Source organism: Paramisgurnus dabryanus, chromosome 13 (genome assembly GCF_030506205.2).
Source record: "Paramisgurnus dabryanus chromosome 13, PD_genome_1.1, whole genome shotgun sequence".
Taxonomy (NCBI): Eukaryota; Metazoa; Chordata; class Actinopteri; order Cypriniformes; family Cobitidae; genus Paramisgurnus; species Paramisgurnus dabryanus.
Genome location: NC_133349.1, coordinates 6252544 through 6271931, shown reverse-complemented (window position 1 = coordinate 6271931; position 19388 = coordinate 6252544). Strand labels below are relative to the sequence as shown.

Below are 19388 nucleotides of genomic sequence, written 5' to 3'. Positions count from 1 at the left end.
ATACATGACGTCTGTTCTTGGGCTATGGTAGACGTCTTTCAACGACAGCCCAAATGTAGCCTTTTTTAGCCAAAATGGCCTGCTGGGTATAGTTCTTATACGCAACATTTGTTTTTACTATTGTTGTTTTTTACTCATATGTGCTTTGTTTATTATTATTTATGGAGGGAAGCTGAAAAGAGTAAAGTCCTTTCACTTTTATATTTGGATTTATTCCTGTTTTTGGTCAAATACGAGATGGAGGGAAAGTGAATAAGAGATTTTAGGAAGTTCATGTTTTTTGTCTTTTTAGCCTTTCAGATTAAATTAAATGTCCTTCATAATCCTTTGTTAGTGAATGTTTTTAGTTTGTTACTTTAGGTTTTTATTTTTAGATTTCTCGAGAGATTGTTTCTTTAATGTAAAACGTGTGTACAAAAAAATAAAGTTTGTTGTTTTAAATATGCTTTATAAATAAAAAACTAAACTAAAAACATTTTATTTCATTTTTAAATCGGGTGTATATATGATAAAAGATTAAATTGTGTTGTTTTATTAGCTTTTTCGATTTCATTTACACTTTTAACTTTGTTATTCTCCCATCTCGAGTGGATGAACATAACACAAGGGATTTATTTACAGCTTTTATGTTCATTATAAGATGGTGTCTACAGGTTTTTGACCAGGTCCAGTAGCTAACAACAACATGCTTTGTCCATAAAACACTAAACTTTATCAAACTGTCGTCCTTTCAGATGCCTCAGTTTTTGTTACATTATTGTGTCATATAACATCATCTGTCTGTTCCCTGTTTGTGCTGTCAGAAAGCAACAATTCACACTTTACTTAAGAAATCATCCTACATAACTTAAAAAATATTAATTGAGTAGGTCATGTTAAGATTGAAATCATACTGAAATTAATGGTTACATTTTGATGCTTTTAATCTCAACATTATAGATTATGAGACTTTAGCCTGGATTTTACAGACAGGGTCAAAAACTGACTTAAACAAACATAGCCAGCTTCTGCATAACTCAATCATTAGGCATTGTTTTTATTTTAATTTACTTCTCTGTTTTTAAATACACAGATAAGGAAATTGATGTTAAGAGAAGTTCTGCAGGACGTAATAGGAATGCCTGTTATTGCGTAATACTGAAGCTTAAAACCTCACTGACACGTGCAAAAAAACAAGTGTGCATTCTTGTTAGACAAAGCTTTTGAAGTGACAGACAATGTTTTACATCAGGATATTAATTCAGCTTTCTGTGTCAGGTGAGTTTTTGATTAATCCAAATATATTAATAAACATTTGAAGTGAATCCAAAAGGTTGATCAAAGTTAGTACTAAAACAAGAACGAGTATTAGGGATTGGTTTTATGTAAACTTTTATCAAAGGTTTTGACCCACTTTCACTTTGTTGACTAGTGTATTCTTTCCTGTAATTTAAATAGTTTCAATTTGTATCCAAGACAGTTGCATTATATATTACTTTATCAGAATCATACTGCACTGACATTATACCATCCAGATTTTACTTTTATATCTTATGCATTGTTTTATCTGTACATTCAAACATAACAAAAACTTTGTGTGTGTGTGTGTGTGTGTGTGTGTGTGTGTGTTTTATAGCTGCTGTGTCTTCATGGTCAGTTTCATACAGTCCTAAATCCATATGTGCATTTGAAAACTCATCTGTGGATTTCAGCTGCACTTTTGATTATCCATATTGGCACAAGGTTGAAGTTTCAAAATGGTTTAAGCCGAGAAAAGATCAAAAACAAGACGGATCACAGCAGGGAATGTTTGTCTATCACACCGATGCTGCAAAGATCCACGAGCGTTACATAAACAGAACAACGTATGCAAACCAAGACAAAAACTGCAGCTTAAAGTTACACAATGTCTCCAGAAAAGACATCGGAAAATACTTCTTTCATGTTGAAACAGACCATTACTGGGGGAAATACACCGGACCAGGTGGCATTGATCTCAGTGTAGCAGGTACATCTGTTCAATGACTTTCTGCAGTATATTATTACTTTAAAATGAAGCCATATTTGCATTTGATTAATCTACTGTATGTCAATTTAACAGTTCTACCTTTTAGAGTAACAGTGAATACACAAAATACAAAGAGAGAAATTAATGAAGGAGACTCTGTGACGCTGACATGCAATACAGAAAACTGCACTCCAACACAAGAGGCGTTCATCTGGTTTAAAAATGGACTTCTGCTACCAAAGGCAACCAAACAAACGCTACGATTCTCATCCGTCTCTCGTGAGGATTTTGGCAACTACTCCTGCGGTCTGAAGAACAGTAACACAACCTCAACAACTGAAACATTGCTTGATGTCAGATGTAAGTTTATTTGAAACTGGTTTGAAGTACCTACTGCTTTATCATTATAATCATTAAACTATAGTTTTTAAACTAGAGTAATTGTACCTCTCTTACCATTATTTGAGACATTGTTTCAAAGGAATATATTTGGGTCCCCAGTGCTTCTATCAACCTAGAAAATGTGAGAAAGATCAACCCAGTAACTTAGTTTTGGTAACCATTCTGTTCAAGCAGAAAAAGTAGGCCATTGAAATTTGATTCCCCTTGTGATGTCAGATGGGGATAATACCGCCCCTGGTAACACTTTATTTTACGACCCGCAAAGTACTGTGTAATTAAACCGAATTTACAGTGTACCTATTTGTAACAACAGAGTACCTCTACAGTACGTACTTGTAGTTATAAGGGGACAATATTTTAGGTTTGGGGTAATAAGGGGGTAAGAATATATGGAAAATTATTCTCTAAGTATTTCATAACTACAGGGTACCTATTGTAATATTACGTGGTATGTATGACTTACGTCTATGGGAAATATGGTCTATGTGTAATATGTTTTTTTTTTATATATTTGCTACTTACCTGATGAAGTGTTTTGTATAGCCTACAGTTGATGTCTACAAGCCACGTCGGCAAATAAAATATAACATACAATAAAAATAATAGCAACTTGTACCTCTTTGATCTGTATATGTATACATGAGTTACCAGGTAACTCACATATTTGCGGGCTGTAAATTAAAGTGGGGCTTATTCCCCGATTGTTCTGTGCATGTACCAGGTAACTCTCATATTTGCGGGCTGTAAACTAAAGTGGGGCTTATTCCCCGATTGTTCTGTGTATGTACCAAGTAACTCTTATATTTGCGGGCTGTAAATTAAAGTGGGGCTTATTCCCCGATTGTTCTGTGTATGTACCAGGTAACTCTCATATTTGCGGGCTGTAAACTAAAGTGGTGCTTTGTTCACCTCTTGTTATAAATGTTATAGGGTAAATACCATAAACATACAGAATATTTTTATTTTAAAACAACTTATTTTAAAACATCTTTAAAACACTATAATTAAGCCAACACTTAATGTTTATTATCACATAACTTTTATTTAAAATAAAAAGTCATGACAATTTTTCATTGTTTTTGCGGCTTGGCTTCCTCTGTTGGTGTTCTTGTCCACTCGGATGATGAGTTGATGTCGTCTCACAAATGCTGTTCTGCATTACATATAAAAAACATAAATGAAAGCCTTCAGTAAATGTTTCTTCACTGTGCCTTAACAGAAACAGAGTTTTCTGAGCCAGTTACGTTACTTTAGGCTAACTTATGTGCTAGCTAACCGTTAGCTGGCAACTTTCTTGAAAAACATTGTTTGAAATGCGTGAGTCATGTATTAACAAAACCAGTCACCTTATCCAGCATGCGGATCCTGCTAACATCACTCGCAGCCGTACTCCACAGTGTAGAACGTTTTTAAAACCTCTTAAAGAAATTCCACCTCACGATCGCGTTCCAGCAAACCTCCTGCAGACGGCCGCGCGCTCTACACCTGCGCAGTAGCAGCGTAGTCGTCTTTTTCTTTAGCGGGAGCTGATATCTGCTGTTGTTTCATTCTGGTTTGCCATTGCATAAATTATATTTGGCTAAAATACTTGTGTTTACAGTAAATAAATTGCAAAGCACCACTTCAAATATGTCCGCAAATGTAGGAGTTTCCTGGTAAATAGGGAATAAGTTGCTATTTTTATTGTTCTTACCTTAAAAAAAGATAACCACATTAAATCAGCTGGACTTTTCTTATTAAAAGCAAGTAATATATGCTACTAAAATAAAAGTGATGTGCTGTTATTTAATTTGCCGATGTGGCTCGTAGACATTGACTGTATACAACATTCAGTAGTCAATATGAAAAATTCACAATAAAAAATAAAATAAAAACATAAAACATAATTTCCCCATAGACTTGACTAAGTCATACATACCACGTAATATTACAATAGGTACCCTGTTGTTATAAAATACTTAGAGTATAAATAATTTATAATTCTTCATATTCTTACCCCCTTATTACCCCAAACTTAAAATATTATTCCCTTATACCTACAAGTACGTACTGTAGAGGTACCCTGTTGTTACAAATAGGTACGCTGTAAATTCGGTTTAATTACGCGGTACTGTGCGGGTCGTAAAATAAAGTGTTACCCCGCCCCTTAATCGGCACTATCCAACCACGGCACTGCCATTTAGTGCAGAGATCAGCTCATTTGCATGTTAAAGGACACACCCCAAAACAGCACGTATGTACTTTGGGGACACCAAAGATTTATTTCACATCTTAAAAAAAGTCTTGTGAAATGTCCCCTTTAAGAGACGTTAGCCTTCACAGAGCGGGACACATTTAGTGATTATTCCACAATAAACTTTTCAAACAGTGTTTTTGTTGCACATTGTAGTACAGATACTGCATACTAGTATTGATAGTGTGCTTATCCACAATTTAACAAATGTATACTGTTTTTCTCCATAGCAAATAGTGATCTCCATTTTTTACATTTTTGTTTGGCATTGCCGTGACGCTGATCAACTTCTGTCTCATGAAAAGGTGAGTATATTCGTGGATGTGGTGATTTGAGGAAGCTATGTGTTAATGGATGAAATACTGAAAGAACACAACATTGGTTTGTTCCTGCATCTGAGCTTCTTATGTAAGTTTGTACTTTCATTTAAATGAAACACATTACATAAGCCCCTAAGATTGCATCTCATGTCGACATTAAACATCTTACGTTTTGCACTGATTCAAAGTTGAATATTTTCTTCTATTTGCCAATTATGAGGATCATAAACACGCATTTTAAATCTATTGTGCTTGTTTAAAATTAACAGTAACTCTTTACAATTCATCAATAACATTATTCAATGCAAATACAGCTTGAATGTGAAATAGCAATAAGTAATACTTTTGCAGCATTTATTAATATGGGTATTACTAATATAATTTTTACCTTTGAGTTACCTTATTATTTAACAACTATGGCTATATAACATAACAACATAACATTATTATATATAGTAGAAGAACACAAATGAAATATTCATAAATGAACATAAACCCAGATTAATTTTCATTTTATGCTGTAAAAATGTCATGACATCTAATGCATTGTTTAATTTTTTTAAGATTAGCTAATGTAAATTGTTTATAATGAATTTTCCTTTAACAATTAGAAACATTTAGGCTTTGCATTGCACTGTGAAAAGGTAATTTAACATTTGCTTCTTATTTTCTAGCATGCTGTGAAGAACAAAGTCATTGATGTATATGATTGGGTTTGATATTCGCTCTATAGTGGTCCTGCACTTCTGCTATTACAGTGAAAGCAAATAAACACATCTGCAATGTAAAACAATCTTGATTCATTCTGTGTTTACAGCTGGTATTTACATGAACAGTTTGTTATAAGCCTAAAATAGTGATTCTCATTTGGTGGGTTGTGAACCAAAAATGTCTTGCAGTGAAAATGTAATCTGTTTGCAAATAATCCAAAATAATAATAACTCTCTGAAACTGATAACACAGCCTTATCCAGGTACTGCTGTTTATCTTAACAGGAACAGATTAATACTTACAAATAAATTTAATATAAATATGTATTAATTACACTATATATGAGATTTGTAAAGTGGTGTAAAGTACTTAAGGACAGTAATCAAGTAAAATTACTCAAGTATTATTTTACTTTACAATTAAAAATCAATATTTTTACTTAGTAACATTTTTTAAAGAAAAAAAAGTACATTTTGACTGTAAATACAATTGTAAGAAGTAAAAAGTACTTTTTTGGAGATTACTTTCTATTTTTTCTTGCTATTACCAAACCAATTGAATTGCACTGATGGCCAGTTTAATTTAAATGTGATATATTCTGCCAATGAGATTCGTTTTCACATTCCATGAAATTGATCAGACATGTTCATTGGTCATCCTTTGGAAGTGTCGCCATGTCACATCAATTACCACAATGCCAAGCAAGAAAATGTATTTCTGCTACAAGACCTGGATTACCAAAAATCTTGTTGTATTGTCAAAACTAATGTAACCTAATGAAATCAATTCATCCTGTCATGTCAGCCTTAAAGTCCTTTGTTTATGTCAATATAAACAGGAAAAACAATTATGTTTGATTAGCATTAAATGCTACTCTTTTTCTCAAATTAGTAATTAGTAAAAATTAGTTTGACTTAAAGTGGATTATTTCTCCTCGCAGAAGGTTTTCATGCCTTACAAATGAGTTAATAAAATATTTCAAAAGCAATATTTAATGTCTAGTAATTGACTTATGTGTCAAAGAGTCGTTAATAATAAGCAGGATAATGTACACATCAAAGCAGTTGTTATCACTAATAAACCCCTTTAGGGAGATATAAGACCCCTAGTCTGGGTTTATTTCACTGGTTATCTCTACATAATCCTTTAATTATTATGGCGCTCTATAATGCTGGATTCTGATTGGTCAATAGCAACATTCAGGGTTATGTTATTCTCAGATCCCCAAAACTGTTGATTGGCCAATCAAAATGAAGTGCCATGTAATAAAATAGTCCTGTATCAAAACCTGTTGAGAACCACCGCTGGCATATTAGCATTTAAATTCTCAAATATAAAAGATGTTCCAATTGTCAGAATCAGCAACAAAGCATCATAAAATATATTAAGAAGTTTCAAATCCCAGGGTGGTCAAGGTGTGTCGCCAGTGACTGTACCCAGCAAGCAAAAACTGAGACGTTGAAATGACGGCTAAGACCCAATATAGTCCGGCTATGAGTAATCCACTTCTACCTTATACATTTTTATTAAAATAACTTGAAGATGTATGATATTCCAACATGTTAGGAAAGTCAACAGGTGTTCAAGGTGTTTGTTTTCATTTGTTTTAAGAGTATACATGTCGTCTGTTCTTGGGCTATGGTAGACGTTTATTAGACTTTCAACGACAGCCCAAATGTAGCCTTTTTTAGCCAAAATGGCCTGCTGGGTATAGTTCTTATACGCAACATTTGTTTTTACTATTGTTGTTTTTTACTCATATGTGCTTTGTTTACTATTATTTATGGAGGGAAGCTGAAAAGAGTAAAGTCCTTTCACTTTTATATTTGGATTTATTCCTGTTTTTGGTCAAATATGAGATGGAGGGAAAGTGAATAAGAGATTTTAGGAAGTTCATGTTTTTTGTCATTTTAGCCTTTCAGATTAAATTAAATGTCCTTCATAATCCTTTGTTAGTGAATGTTTTTAGTTTGTTACTTTAGGTTTTTTATTTTTAGATTTCTCGAGAGATTGTTTCTTTAATGTAAAACGTGTGTACAAAAAAATAAAGTTTGTTCTTTATAAATAAAAAACTAAACTAAAAACATTTTATTTCATTTTTAAATCGGGTGTATATATGATAAAAGATTAAACTGTGTTGTTTTATTAGCTTTTTCGATTTCATTTACACTTTTAACTTTGTTATTCTCCCATCTGAACATAACACGAGGGATTTATTTACAGCTTTTATGTTCATCATAAGATGGTGTCTACAGGTTTTTGACCAGGTCCAGTAGCTAACAACAACATGCTTTGTCCATAAAACACTAAACTTTATCAAACTGTCGTCCTTTCAGATGCCTCAGTTTTTGTTACATTATTGTGTCATATAACATCATCTGTCTGTTCCCTGTTTGTGCTGTCAGAAAGCAACAATTCACACTTTACTAAAGAAATCATCCTACATAACATAAAAAATATTAATTGAGTAGGTCATGTTAAGATTGAAATCATACTGAAATTAATGGTTACATTTTAATGCTTTTAATCTCAGCATTATAGATTATGAGACTATAGCCTGGATTTCACAGACAGTTTCACAAACTGACTTAAACAAACATAGCCAGCTAAGCTTCTGCATAAGTCAATCATTAGGCATTGTTTTTATTTTAATTTACTTCTCTGTTTTTAAATACACAGATAAGGAAATTGATGTTAAGAGAAGTTCTGCAGGACGTAATAGGAATGCCTGTTATTGCGTAATACTGAAGCTTAAAACCTCACTGACACGTGCAAAAAAACAAGTGTGCATTCTTGTTAGACAAAGCTTTTGAAGTGACAGACAATGTTTTACATCAGGATATTAATTCAGCTTTCTGTGTCAGGTGAGTTTTTGATTAATCCAAATATATTAATAAACATTTGAAGTGAATCCAAAAGGTTGATCAAAGTTAGTACTAAAACAAGAACGAGTATTAGGGATTGGTTTTATGTAAACTTTTATCAAAGGTTTTGACCCACTTCCACTTTGTTGACTAGTGTATTCTTTCCTGTAATTTAAATAGTTTCAATTTGTATCCAAGACAGTTGCATTATATATTACTTTATCAGAATCATACAGCACTGACATTATACCATCCAGATTTTACTTTTATATCTTATGCATTGTTTTATCTGTACATTCAAACATAACAAAAACTTTGTGTGTGTGTGTGTGTGTGTGTGTGTGTGTGTGTTTTATAGCTGCTGTGTCTTCATGGTCAGTTTCATACAGTCCTAAATCCATATGTGCATTTGAAAACTCATCTGTGGATTTCAGCTGCACTTTTGATTATCCATATTGGCACAAGGTTGAAGTTTCAAAATGGTTTAAGCCGAGAAAAGATCAAAAACAAGACGGATCACAGCAGGGAATGTTTGTCTATCACACCGATGCTGCAAAGATCCACGAGCGTTACATAAACAGAACAACGTATGCAAACCAAGACAAAAACTGCAGCTTAAAGTTACACAATGTCTCCAGAAAAGACATCGGAAAATACTTCTTTCATGTTGAAACAGACCATTACTGGGGGAAATACACCGGACCAGGTGGCATTGATCTCAGTGTAGCAGGTACATCTGTTCAATGACTTTCTGCAGTATATTATTACTTTAAAATGAAGCCATATTTGCATTTGATTAATCTACTGTATGTCAATTTAACAGTTCTACCTTTTAGAGTAACAGTGAATACACAAAATACAAAGAGAGAAATTAATGAAGGAGACTCTGTGACGCTGACATGCAATACAGAAAACTGCACTCCAACACAAGAGGCGTTCATCTGGTTTAAAAATGGACTTCTGCTACCAAAGGCAACCAAACAAACGCTACGATTCTCATCCGTCTCTCGTGAGGATTTTGGCAACTACTCCTGCGGTCTGAAGAACAGTAACACAACCTCAACAACTGAAACATTGCTTGATGTCAGATGTAAGTTTATTTGAAACTGGTTTGAAGTACCTACTGCTTTATCATTATAATCATTAAACTATAGTTTTTAAACTAGAGTAATTGTACCTCTCTTACCATTATTTGAGACATTGTTTCAAAGGAATATATTTGGGTCCCCAGTGCTTCTATCAACCTAGAAAATGTGAGAAAGATCAACCCAGTAACTTAGTTTTGGTAACCATTCTGTTCAAGCAGAAAAAGTAGGCCATTGAAATTTGATTCCCCTTGTGATGTCAGATGGGGATAATACCGCCCCTGGTAACACTTTATTTTACGACCCGCAAAGTACTGTGTAATTAAACCGAATTTACAGTGTACCTATTTGTAACAACAGAGTACCTCTACAGTACGTACTTGTAGTTATAAGGGGACAATATTTTAGGTTTGGGGTAATAAGGGGGTAAGAATATATGGAAAATTATTCTCTAAGTATTTCATAACTACAGGGTACCTATTGTAATATTACGTGGTATGTATGACTTACGTCTATGGGAAATATGGTCTATGTGTAATATGTTTTTTTTTTATATATTTGCTACTTACCTGATGAAGTGTTTTGTATAGCCTACAGTTGATGTCTACAAGCCACGTCGGCAAATAAAATATAACATACAATAAAAATAATAGCAACTTGTACCTCTTTGATCTGTATATGTATACATGAGTTACCAGGTAACTCACATATTTGCGGGCTGTAAATTAAAGTGGGGCTTATTCCCCGATTGTTCTGTGCATGTACCAGGTAACTCTCATATTTGCGGGCTGTAAACTAAAGTGGGGCTTATTCCCCGATTGTTCTGTGTATGTACCAAGTAACTCTTATATTTGCGGGCTGTAAATTAAAGTGGGGCTTATTCCCCGATTGTTCTGTGTATGTACCAGGTAACTCTCATATTTGCGGGCTGTAAACTAAAGTGGTGCTTTGTTCACCTCTTGTTATAAATGTTATAGGGTAAATACCATAAACATACAGAATATTTTTATTTTAAAACAACTTATTTTAAAACATCTTTAAAACACTATAATTAAGCCAACACTTAATGTTTATTATCACATAACTTTTATTTAAAATAAAAAGTCATGACAATTTTTCATTGTTTTTGCGGCTTGGCTTCCTCTGTTGGTGTTCTTGTCCACTCGGATGATGAGTTGATGTCGTCTCACAAATGCTGTTCTGCATTACATATAAAAAACATAAATGAAAGCCTTCAGTAAATGTTTCTTCACTGTGCCTTAACAGAAACAGAGTTTTCTGAGCCAGTTACGTTACTTTAGGCTAACTTATGTGCTAGCTAACCGTTAGCTGGCAACTTTCTTGAAAAACATTGTTTGAAATGCGTGAGTCATGTATTAACAAAACCAGTCACCTTATCCAGCATGCGGATCCTGCTAACATCACTCGCAGCCGTACTCCACAGTGTAGAACGTTTTTAAAACCTCTTAAAGAAATTCCACCTCACGATCGCGTTCCAGCAAACCTCCTGCAGACGGCCGCGCGCTCTACACCTGCGCAGTAGCAGCGTAGTCGTCTTTTTCTTTAGCGGGAGCTGATATCTGCTGTTGTTTCATTCTGGTTTGCCATTGCATAAATTATATTTGGCTAAAATACTTGTGTTTACAGTAAATAAATTGCAAAGCACCACTTCAAATATGTCCGCAAATGTAGGAGTTTCCTGGTAAATAGGGAATAAGTTGCTATTTTTATTGTTCTTACCTTAAAAAAAGATAACCACATTAAATCAGCTGGACTTTTCTTATTAAAAGCAAGTAATATATGCTACTAAAATAAAAGTGATGTGCTGTTATTTAATTTGCCGATGTGGCTCGTAGACATTGACTGTATACAACATTCAGTAGTCAATATGAAAAATTCACAATAAAAAATAAAATAAAAACATAAAACATAATTTCCCCATAGACTTGACTAAGTCATACATACCACGTAATATTACAATAGGTACCCTGTTGTTATAAAATACTTAGAGTATAAATAATTTATAATTCTTCATATTCTTACCCCCTTATTACCCCAAACTTAAAATATTATTCCCTTATACCTACAAGTACGTACTGTAGAGGTACCCTGTTGTTACAAATAGGTACGCTGTAAATTCGGTTTAATTACGCGGTACTGTGCGGGTCGTAAAATAAAGTGTTACCCCGCCCCTTAATCGGCACTATCCAACCACGGCACTGCCATTTAGTGCAGAGATCAGCTCATTTGCATGTTAAAGGACACACCCCAAAACAGCACGTATGTACTTTGGGGACACCAAAGATTTATTTCACATCTTAAAAAAAGTCTTGTGAAATGTCCCCTTTAAGAGACGTTAGCCTTCACAGAGCGGGACACATTTAGTGATTATTCCACAATAAACTTTTCAAACAGTGTTTTTGTTGCACATTGTAGTACAGATACTGCATACTAGTATTGATAGTGTGCTTATCCACAATTTAACAAATGTATACTGTTTTTCTCCATAGCAAATAGTGATCTCCATTTTTTACATTTTTGTTTGGCATTGCCGTGACGCTGATCAACTTCTGTCTCATGAAAAGGTGAGTATATTCGTGGATGTGGTGATTTGAGGAAGCTATGTGTTAATGGATGAAATACTGAAAGAACACAACATTGGTTTGTTCCTGCATCTGAGCTTCTTATGTAAGTTTGTACTTTCATTTAAATGAAACACATTACATAAGCCCCTAAGATTGCATCTCATGTCGACATTAAACATCTTACGTTTTGCACTGATTCAAAGTTGAATATTTTCTTCTATTTGCCAATTATGAGGATCATAAACACGCATTTTAAATCTATTGTGCTTGTTTAAAATTAACAGTAACTCTTTACAATTCATCAATAACATTATTCAATGCAAATACAGCTTGAATGTGAAATAGCAATAAGTAATACTTTTGCAGCATTTATTAATATGGGTATTACTAATATAATTTTTACCTTTGAGTTACCTTATTATTTAACAACTATGGCTATATAACATAACAACATAACATTATTATATATAGTAGAAGAACACAAATGAAATATTCATAAATGAACATAAACCCAGATTAATTTTCATTTTATGCTGTAAAAATGTCATGACATCTAATGCATTGTTTAATTTTTTTAAGATTAGCTAATGTAAATTGTTTATAATGAATTTTCCTTTAACAATTAGAAACATTTAGGCTTTGCATTGCACTGTGAAAAGGTAATTTAACATTTGCTTCTTATTTTCTAGCATTCTGTGAAGAACAAAGTCATTGATGTATATGATTGGGTTTGATATTCGCTCTATAGTGGTCCTGCACTTCTGCTATTACAGTGAAAGCAAATAAACACATCTGCAATGTAAAACAATCTTGATTCATTCTGTGTTTACAGCTGGTATTTACATGAACAGTTTGTTATAAGCCTAAAATAGTGATTCTCATTTGGTGGGTTGTGAACCAAAAATGTCTTGCAGTGAAAATGTAATCTGTTTGCAAATAATCCAAAATAATAATAACTCTCTGAAACTGATAACACAGCCTCATCCAGGTACTGCTGTTTATCTTAACAGGAACAGGTTAATACTTACAAATAAATTTAATATAAATATGTATTAATTACACTATATATGAGATTTGTAAAGTGGTGTAAAGTACTTAAGGACAGTAATCAAGTAAAATTACTCAAGTATTATTTTACTTTACAATTAAAAATCAATATTTTTACTTAGTAACATTTTTTAAAGAAAAAAAAGTACATTTTGACTGTTAATACAATTGTAAGAAGTAAAAAGTACTTTTTTGGAGATTACTTTCTATTTTTTCTTGCTATTACCAAACCAATTGAATTGCGCTGGTGGCCAGTTTAATTTAAATGTTTTATTCTGCCAATGAGATTCGTTTTCACATTCCATGAAATTGATCAGACATGTTCATTGGTCATCCTTTGGAAGTGACGCCATGTTGCATCAATACCACAATGCCAAGCAAAACAAATGTGTTTCTGCAAGACCTGGATTACCAAAAATCATGTTGAATTGTCAAAACTAATGTAGCCTAATGAAGTCAATTCTCCCCGTCATGTCAGCCTTACAGTCCTTTGTTTATGTCAATATAAACAGGAAAATAAATTATGTTTGATAATCATTAAATACTACTCTTTTTCTAAAATTAGTAATTAGTAAAAATTTGTTTGACTTAAAGTGGATTATTTCTCCCCGCAGAAGGTTTTCATGCCTTACAAATGAGTAAATAAAATATTTCAAAAGCAATATTTCATGTCTAGTAATTGACTTATGTGTCAAAGAGTCGTTAATAATAAGCAGGATAATGTACACATCAAAGCAGTTGTTATCACTAATAAACCCCTTTAGGGAGATATAAGACCCCTAGTCTGGGTTTATTTCACTGGTTATCTCTACATAATCCTTTAATTATTATGGCGCTCTATAATGCTGGATTCTGATTGGTCAATAGCAACATTCAGGGTTATGTTATTCTCAGATCCCCAAAAATGTTGATTGGCCAATCAAAATGAAGTGCCATGTAATAAAATAGTCCTGTATCAAAACCTGTTGAGAACCACCGCTGGCATATTAGCATTTAAATTCTCAAATATAAAACATGTTCCAATCTTGTCAGAATCAGCAACAAAGCATCATAAAATATATTAAGAAGTTTCAAATCCCAGGGTGGTCAAGGTGTGTCGCCAGTGACTGTACCCAGCAAGCAAAAACTGAGACGTTGAAATGACGGCTAACTAGACCCAATATAGTCCGGCTATGAGTAATCCACTTCTACCCTAAATAACCTTGAATTTGGTTACATGACATTTTTATTAAAATAACTTGAAGATGTATGATATTCCAACATGTTAGGAAAGTCAACAGGTGTTCAAGGTCTTTGTTTTCATTTGTTTTAAGAGTATACATGACGTCTGTTCTTGGGCTATGGTAGACGTCTATTAGACTTTCAACGACAGCCCAAATGTAGCCTTTTTTAGCCAAAATGGCCTGCTGGGTATAGTTCTTATACGCAACATTTGTTTTTACTATTGTTGTTTTTTACTCATATGTGCTTTGTTTACTATTATTTATGGAGGGAAGCTGAAAAGAGTAAAGTCCTTTCACTTTTATATTTGGATTTATTCCTGTTTTTGGTCAAATATGAGATGGAGGGAAAGTGAATAAGAGATTTTAGGAAGTACATGTTTTTTGTCTTTTTAGCCTTTCAGATTAAATTAAATGTCCTTCATAATCCTTTGTTAGTGAATGTTTTTAGTTTGTTACTTTAGGTTTTTATTTTTAGATTTCTCGAGAGATTGTTTCTTTAATGTAAAACGTGTGTACAAAAAAAATAAAGTTTGTTCTTTATAAATAAAAAACTAAACTAAAAACATTTTATTTCATTTTTAAATCGGGTGTATATATGATAAAAGATTAAACTGTGTTGTTTTATTAGCTTTTTCGATTTCATTTACACTTTTAACTTTGTTATTCTCCCATCTCGAGTGGATGAACATAACACGAGGGATTTATTTACAGCTTTTATGTTCATCATAAGATGGTGTCTACAGGTTTTTGACCAGGTCCAGTAGCTAACAACAACATGCTTTGTCCATAAAACACTAAACTTTATCAAACTGTCGTCCTTTCAGATGCCTCAGTTTTTGTTACATTATTGTGTCATATAACATCATCTGTCTGTTCCCTGTTTGTGCTGTCAGAAAGCAACAATTCACACTTTACTAAAGAAATCATCCTACATAACATAAAAAATATTAATTGAGTAGGTCATGTTAAGATTGAAATCATACTGAAATTAATGGTTACATTTTAATGCTTTTAATCTCAGCATTATAGATTATGAGACTATAGCCTGGATTTCACAGACAGTTTCACAAACTGACTTAAACAAACATAGCCAGCTAAGCTTCTGCATAAGTCAATCATTAGGCATTGTTTTTATTTTAATTTACTTCTCTGTTTTTAAATACACAGATAAGGAAATTGATGTTAAGAGAAGTTCTGCAGGACGTAATAGGAATGCCTGTTATTGCGTAATACTGAAGCTTAAAACCTCACTGACACGTGCAAAAAAACAAGTGTGCATTCTTGTTAGACAAAGCTTTTGAAGTGACAGACAATGTTTTACATCAGGATATTAATTCAGCTTTCTGTGTCAGGTGAGTTTTTGATTAATCCAAATATATTAATAAACATTTGAAGTGAATCCAAAAGGTTGATCAAAGTTAGTACTAAAACAAGAACGAGTATTAGGGATTGGTTTTATGTAAACTTTTATCAAAGGTTTTGACCAACTTCCACTTTGTTGACTAGTGTATTCTTTCCTGTAATTTAAATAGTTTCAATTTGTATCCAAGACAGTTGCATTATATATTACTTTATCAGAATCATACAGCACTGACATTATACCATCCAGATTTTACTTTTATATCTTATGCATTGTTTTATCTGTACATTCAAACATAACAAAAACTGTGTGTGTGTGTGTGTGTGTGTGTGTGTGTGTGTGTTTTATAGCTGCTGTGTCTTCATTGTCAGTTTCATACAGTCCTAAATCCATATGTGCATTTGAAAACTCATCTGTGGATTTCAGCTGCACTTTTGATTATCCATATTGGCACAAGGTTGAAGTTTCAAAATGGTTTAAGCCGAGAAAAGATCAAAAACAAGACGGATCACAGCAGGGAATGTGTGTCTATCACAACGATGCTGCAGAGATCCACGAACGTTACATAAACAGAACTACATATGCAAACCAAGACAAAAACTGCAGCTTAAAGTTACACAATGTCTCCAGAAAAGACATCGGAAAATACTTCTTTCGTGTTGAAACAGACCATTACTGGGGGAAATACACCGGACCAGGTGGCATTGATCTTAATATAGCAGGTACATCTGTTCAATGACTTTCTGCAGTATATTATTACTTTAAAATTAAGCCATATTTGCATTTGATTAATCTACTGTATGTCAATTTAACAGTTCTGCCTTTTAGAGTAACATTGAATACACAAAATACAAAGAGAGAAATTCATGAAGGAGACTCTGTGACGCTGACATGCAATACAGAAAACTGCACTCCAACACAAGAGGCGTTCATCTGGTTTAAAAATGGACTGCTTTTACCACAGGCAACCAAACAAACGCTACGATTCTCATCCGTCTCTCATGATGATTTTGGCAACTACTCCTGCGGTCTGAAGAACAGCGACACAACCTCAACAATTAAAACATTGCTTGATGTCAGATGTAAGTTTACTTGAAACTGGTTTACCATAAATTCATGTACATATTCAGACCTTTAGGGTCACTTGAGTGAATCCCTGCATCTGAAATTGCATACTGTCCTGAATTAGATGAAGTAATACATTATAAAGTTTAATAATGCATAATAAAGTTTTTAAGGAAGTGATTTCACTAACTTACTGTCAATTCAGTCATTGTAACTGGACATGCAATGAGCTCTTGCAATAAAGATTCTGTGCCTTTACAAACATTTGTTCTCCCCACAGACAGACCACAGAACGTTCAAATTATCAACTTCCCGTCTAAAGAGATTGAGGAAGGAGATTCATTGACTCTTAACTGTAAGAGCAATGCCAACCCTGCATTGACAAACTACACCTGGTTTAAGATCAGCAAAACAAACACCTCTTATATAGGATATGGTAGTAAATACTCCCTCGAAACTGTGAGTCAGAAAGATGCTGGACGATACATCTGTGTTGCCATGAATGATGTGGGTTCTCAAAACTCTACAGTCATTGAACTAAAAGTTAAAGGTAATTTAAATGTAGACTACGGTATATTTCATTTGGCTATTTGTTCAGAATTGAAAAATGAATACACACAATGAATTGCTTAATTGGGATTATTTCACAATGATTGTTTCAAACTGTATTTTTGTCAAATGACCTCACTTGAGTAAAGCACAATGCTATTCCAAATATAACAAATTTACCTTTTTTTATTTTATTATATAGAGCATAGTCGTCTCGATTTCTTGTTTATTGCCACGACTGTGTTATTGTTGGGCATTGCCGTAACGCTGATCATCTTCTGTATTATGAAAAGGTGAGTGGACGAGTGGATGTGGTGATTTGAGGAAGCTGTTATGTGTTAATATACTGATGAAATACTGAAAGAACACAATGTTCCTGGACTTGACCTGCTTATGTAAATTTGTATAAAAATGCATTACACAAGGCTTTGATATTACGTCCGTGTCATTGCTTTCCTCTTCACAATGTTGGGTTATTTTCAAAAAGGAACAAACCCAAAAGCTGGGTTAAATGAACGCAGAAATTTTTTATATTTTACACAACAACGGGTATAGGTTAAATTACAACCCAACAGGTCGGATTTGTCCCTTTTTGACCCAATGCTGGGTTGAAAGAATAGTGTGTCAAATAGTCTGAACAAAAGAATAAACTTTTCTAGCCATTAACTCGATCTGCTGTTTGTAATGCATTTAATTCCACACATGTATACAGTAAGATACAGTAGTAGGCAAGTTAATACACTTTAAAAAATGCTGGGTTATTTTCAGTTCAGCTTTAGTTAAAGGTGCAGTGTGGAAATTTTAGCAGCATCTAGTGGTGAGGTTGCGAATTGCAACCAACGGCTTAGTCCACGGCTCAGCCCTCGCTTTTGAAACACATAGAGAAGCTGCGGTAGCCGCCACCGAACAAACATGTCATCATCGGAGACAACTTAGTAAAAAAGAATTGTCCTTTAAGGGCTTCTGTAGAAAAATGGCAGCACAAAATGGCACCTTTCATGTAAGGGGACCCTCGGTGTATGAAGATAAAAATTTATTTTCTAAGGTAATAAAAACATAACGGTTCATTATGAAAGGTCTTTATACACCCCTGATAAAATAGCTTTGTATATTATTTTGCATTTCTGTCAAAAGATCCTTCTAAAAATTACACATCGCACCTTTAAAAAAGGGACAAACCCAAACCATTGGGTTTCAATTTAACCTATGCTGGGTTGTTTAAACCTATTATTGGGTCAAATATAAACAGGTAACCCAGCAGTAAGGTTTGCCCCTTTTTGACCCAACGTTGTTGAAAAAGAATCCAGCATGTTTAAGAGAGTATCCTCCAAAATATAATACAGACCATCATGTGTTGGGACAGGACTTTCTGATTTAATGATCAATGGCAGACATCTGTCACAAGCTAAAATATTATTTAAATCTTAACAGGAGGAAACAGATTGCATCCAAGAAACTGCCTGCAGAAAAGGTATTTGATAATGTAAACAATTCAACTGATTTAAGAAAGTAGAAAACTTTTATGTTTTAACTATAAATATCCACTGTCTTAAAAATACATCTCCTGTGATCAGACACCTACAGTCGCACCCACAGAAGAAATCTATGAGAACCTGAGAAATACACACAAATCTGAAGAAAACTCAACCAACCTGACATATGCAGATCTGATGCTTCCTCCAGCATCTTCAGACAGGTAACAAATTAAACATCTCTACACATTTTGGATGTCTACCTAATTCAACACACCTGATTCAAGTCTTTAACTTGTTAGTGGAGACTCTAAATTAGGTGTGTTAGAAGGGAAACCACTGTTTTGCATTTGCATATAGAGTAACACAGATGACCCAGCCTGAGTGATCTCACATAAATTTCTATTTTACAAGCTGGCTAATTTGTATGAATTTGTACGTGATTTTGTTTGAAGTATTAGAACAAAAGCATTAACAAAGCCCCA

The 19388-nt window shown here is 33.6% G+C and overlaps 2 protein-coding genes across 5 annotated transcripts in view; both read left to right on the top strand.

The window, feature by feature from the left end:
• The window catches only part of cd22 (cd22 molecule), a 38681-nt gene that overhangs the window by 18510 nt on the left and 783 nt on the right, over positions 1-19388 (top strand). For 2 of the 4 annotated variants that reach the window (XM_065298775.2, XM_065298776.2), the window contains exons 5-7: positions 17634-17724; positions 18863-18902; positions 19006-19127. In XM_065298775.2, the coding sequence (XP_065154847.1) occupies positions 17634-17724; positions 18863-18902; positions 19006-19127 (253 nt within the window). Of the gene's footprint in view, positions 1-8403; positions 8518-8875; positions 9248-9340; positions 9608-15669; positions 15810-16167; positions 16540-16632; positions 16900-17162; positions 17433-17633; positions 17725-18862; positions 18903-19005; positions 19128-19388 lie in introns of those variants that run through there. The other 2 variants (XM_065298774.2, XM_065298773.2) reach the window with 2 other exon arrangements.
• On the top strand, positions 1125-5933 carry LOC135717705 (junctional adhesion molecule A-like). Its single transcript, XM_065239897.1, has 5 exons — positions 1125-1257; positions 1616-1987; positions 2081-2347; positions 4853-4927; positions 5617-5933. Exons 1-4 carry the CDS (start codon positions 1218-1220, stop codon positions 4897-4899), a joined length of 726 nt encoding a protein of 241 aa, XP_065095969.1. The 5' UTR covers positions 1125-1217; the 3' UTR covers positions 4900-4927; positions 5617-5933.

What these genes read in the sequence shown, in the direction of transcription:
- LOC135717705 (XM_065239897.1), top strand. Translation starts at nt 1,218, where the DNA reads ATGTTTTACATCAGGATATTAATTCAGCTTTCTGTGTCAG. An exon ending in AATTCAGCTTTCTGTGTCAG is followed by an intron (nt 1,258 to 1,615) that starts GTGAGTTTTTGA and finishes TGTGTTTTATAG; the next exon opens with CTGCTGTGTCTTCATGGTCA. An exon ending in AACATTGCTTGATGTCAGAT is followed by an intron (nt 2,348 to 4,852) that starts GTAAGTTTATTT and finishes TTTTCTCCATAG; the next exon opens with CAAATAGTGATCTCCATTTT.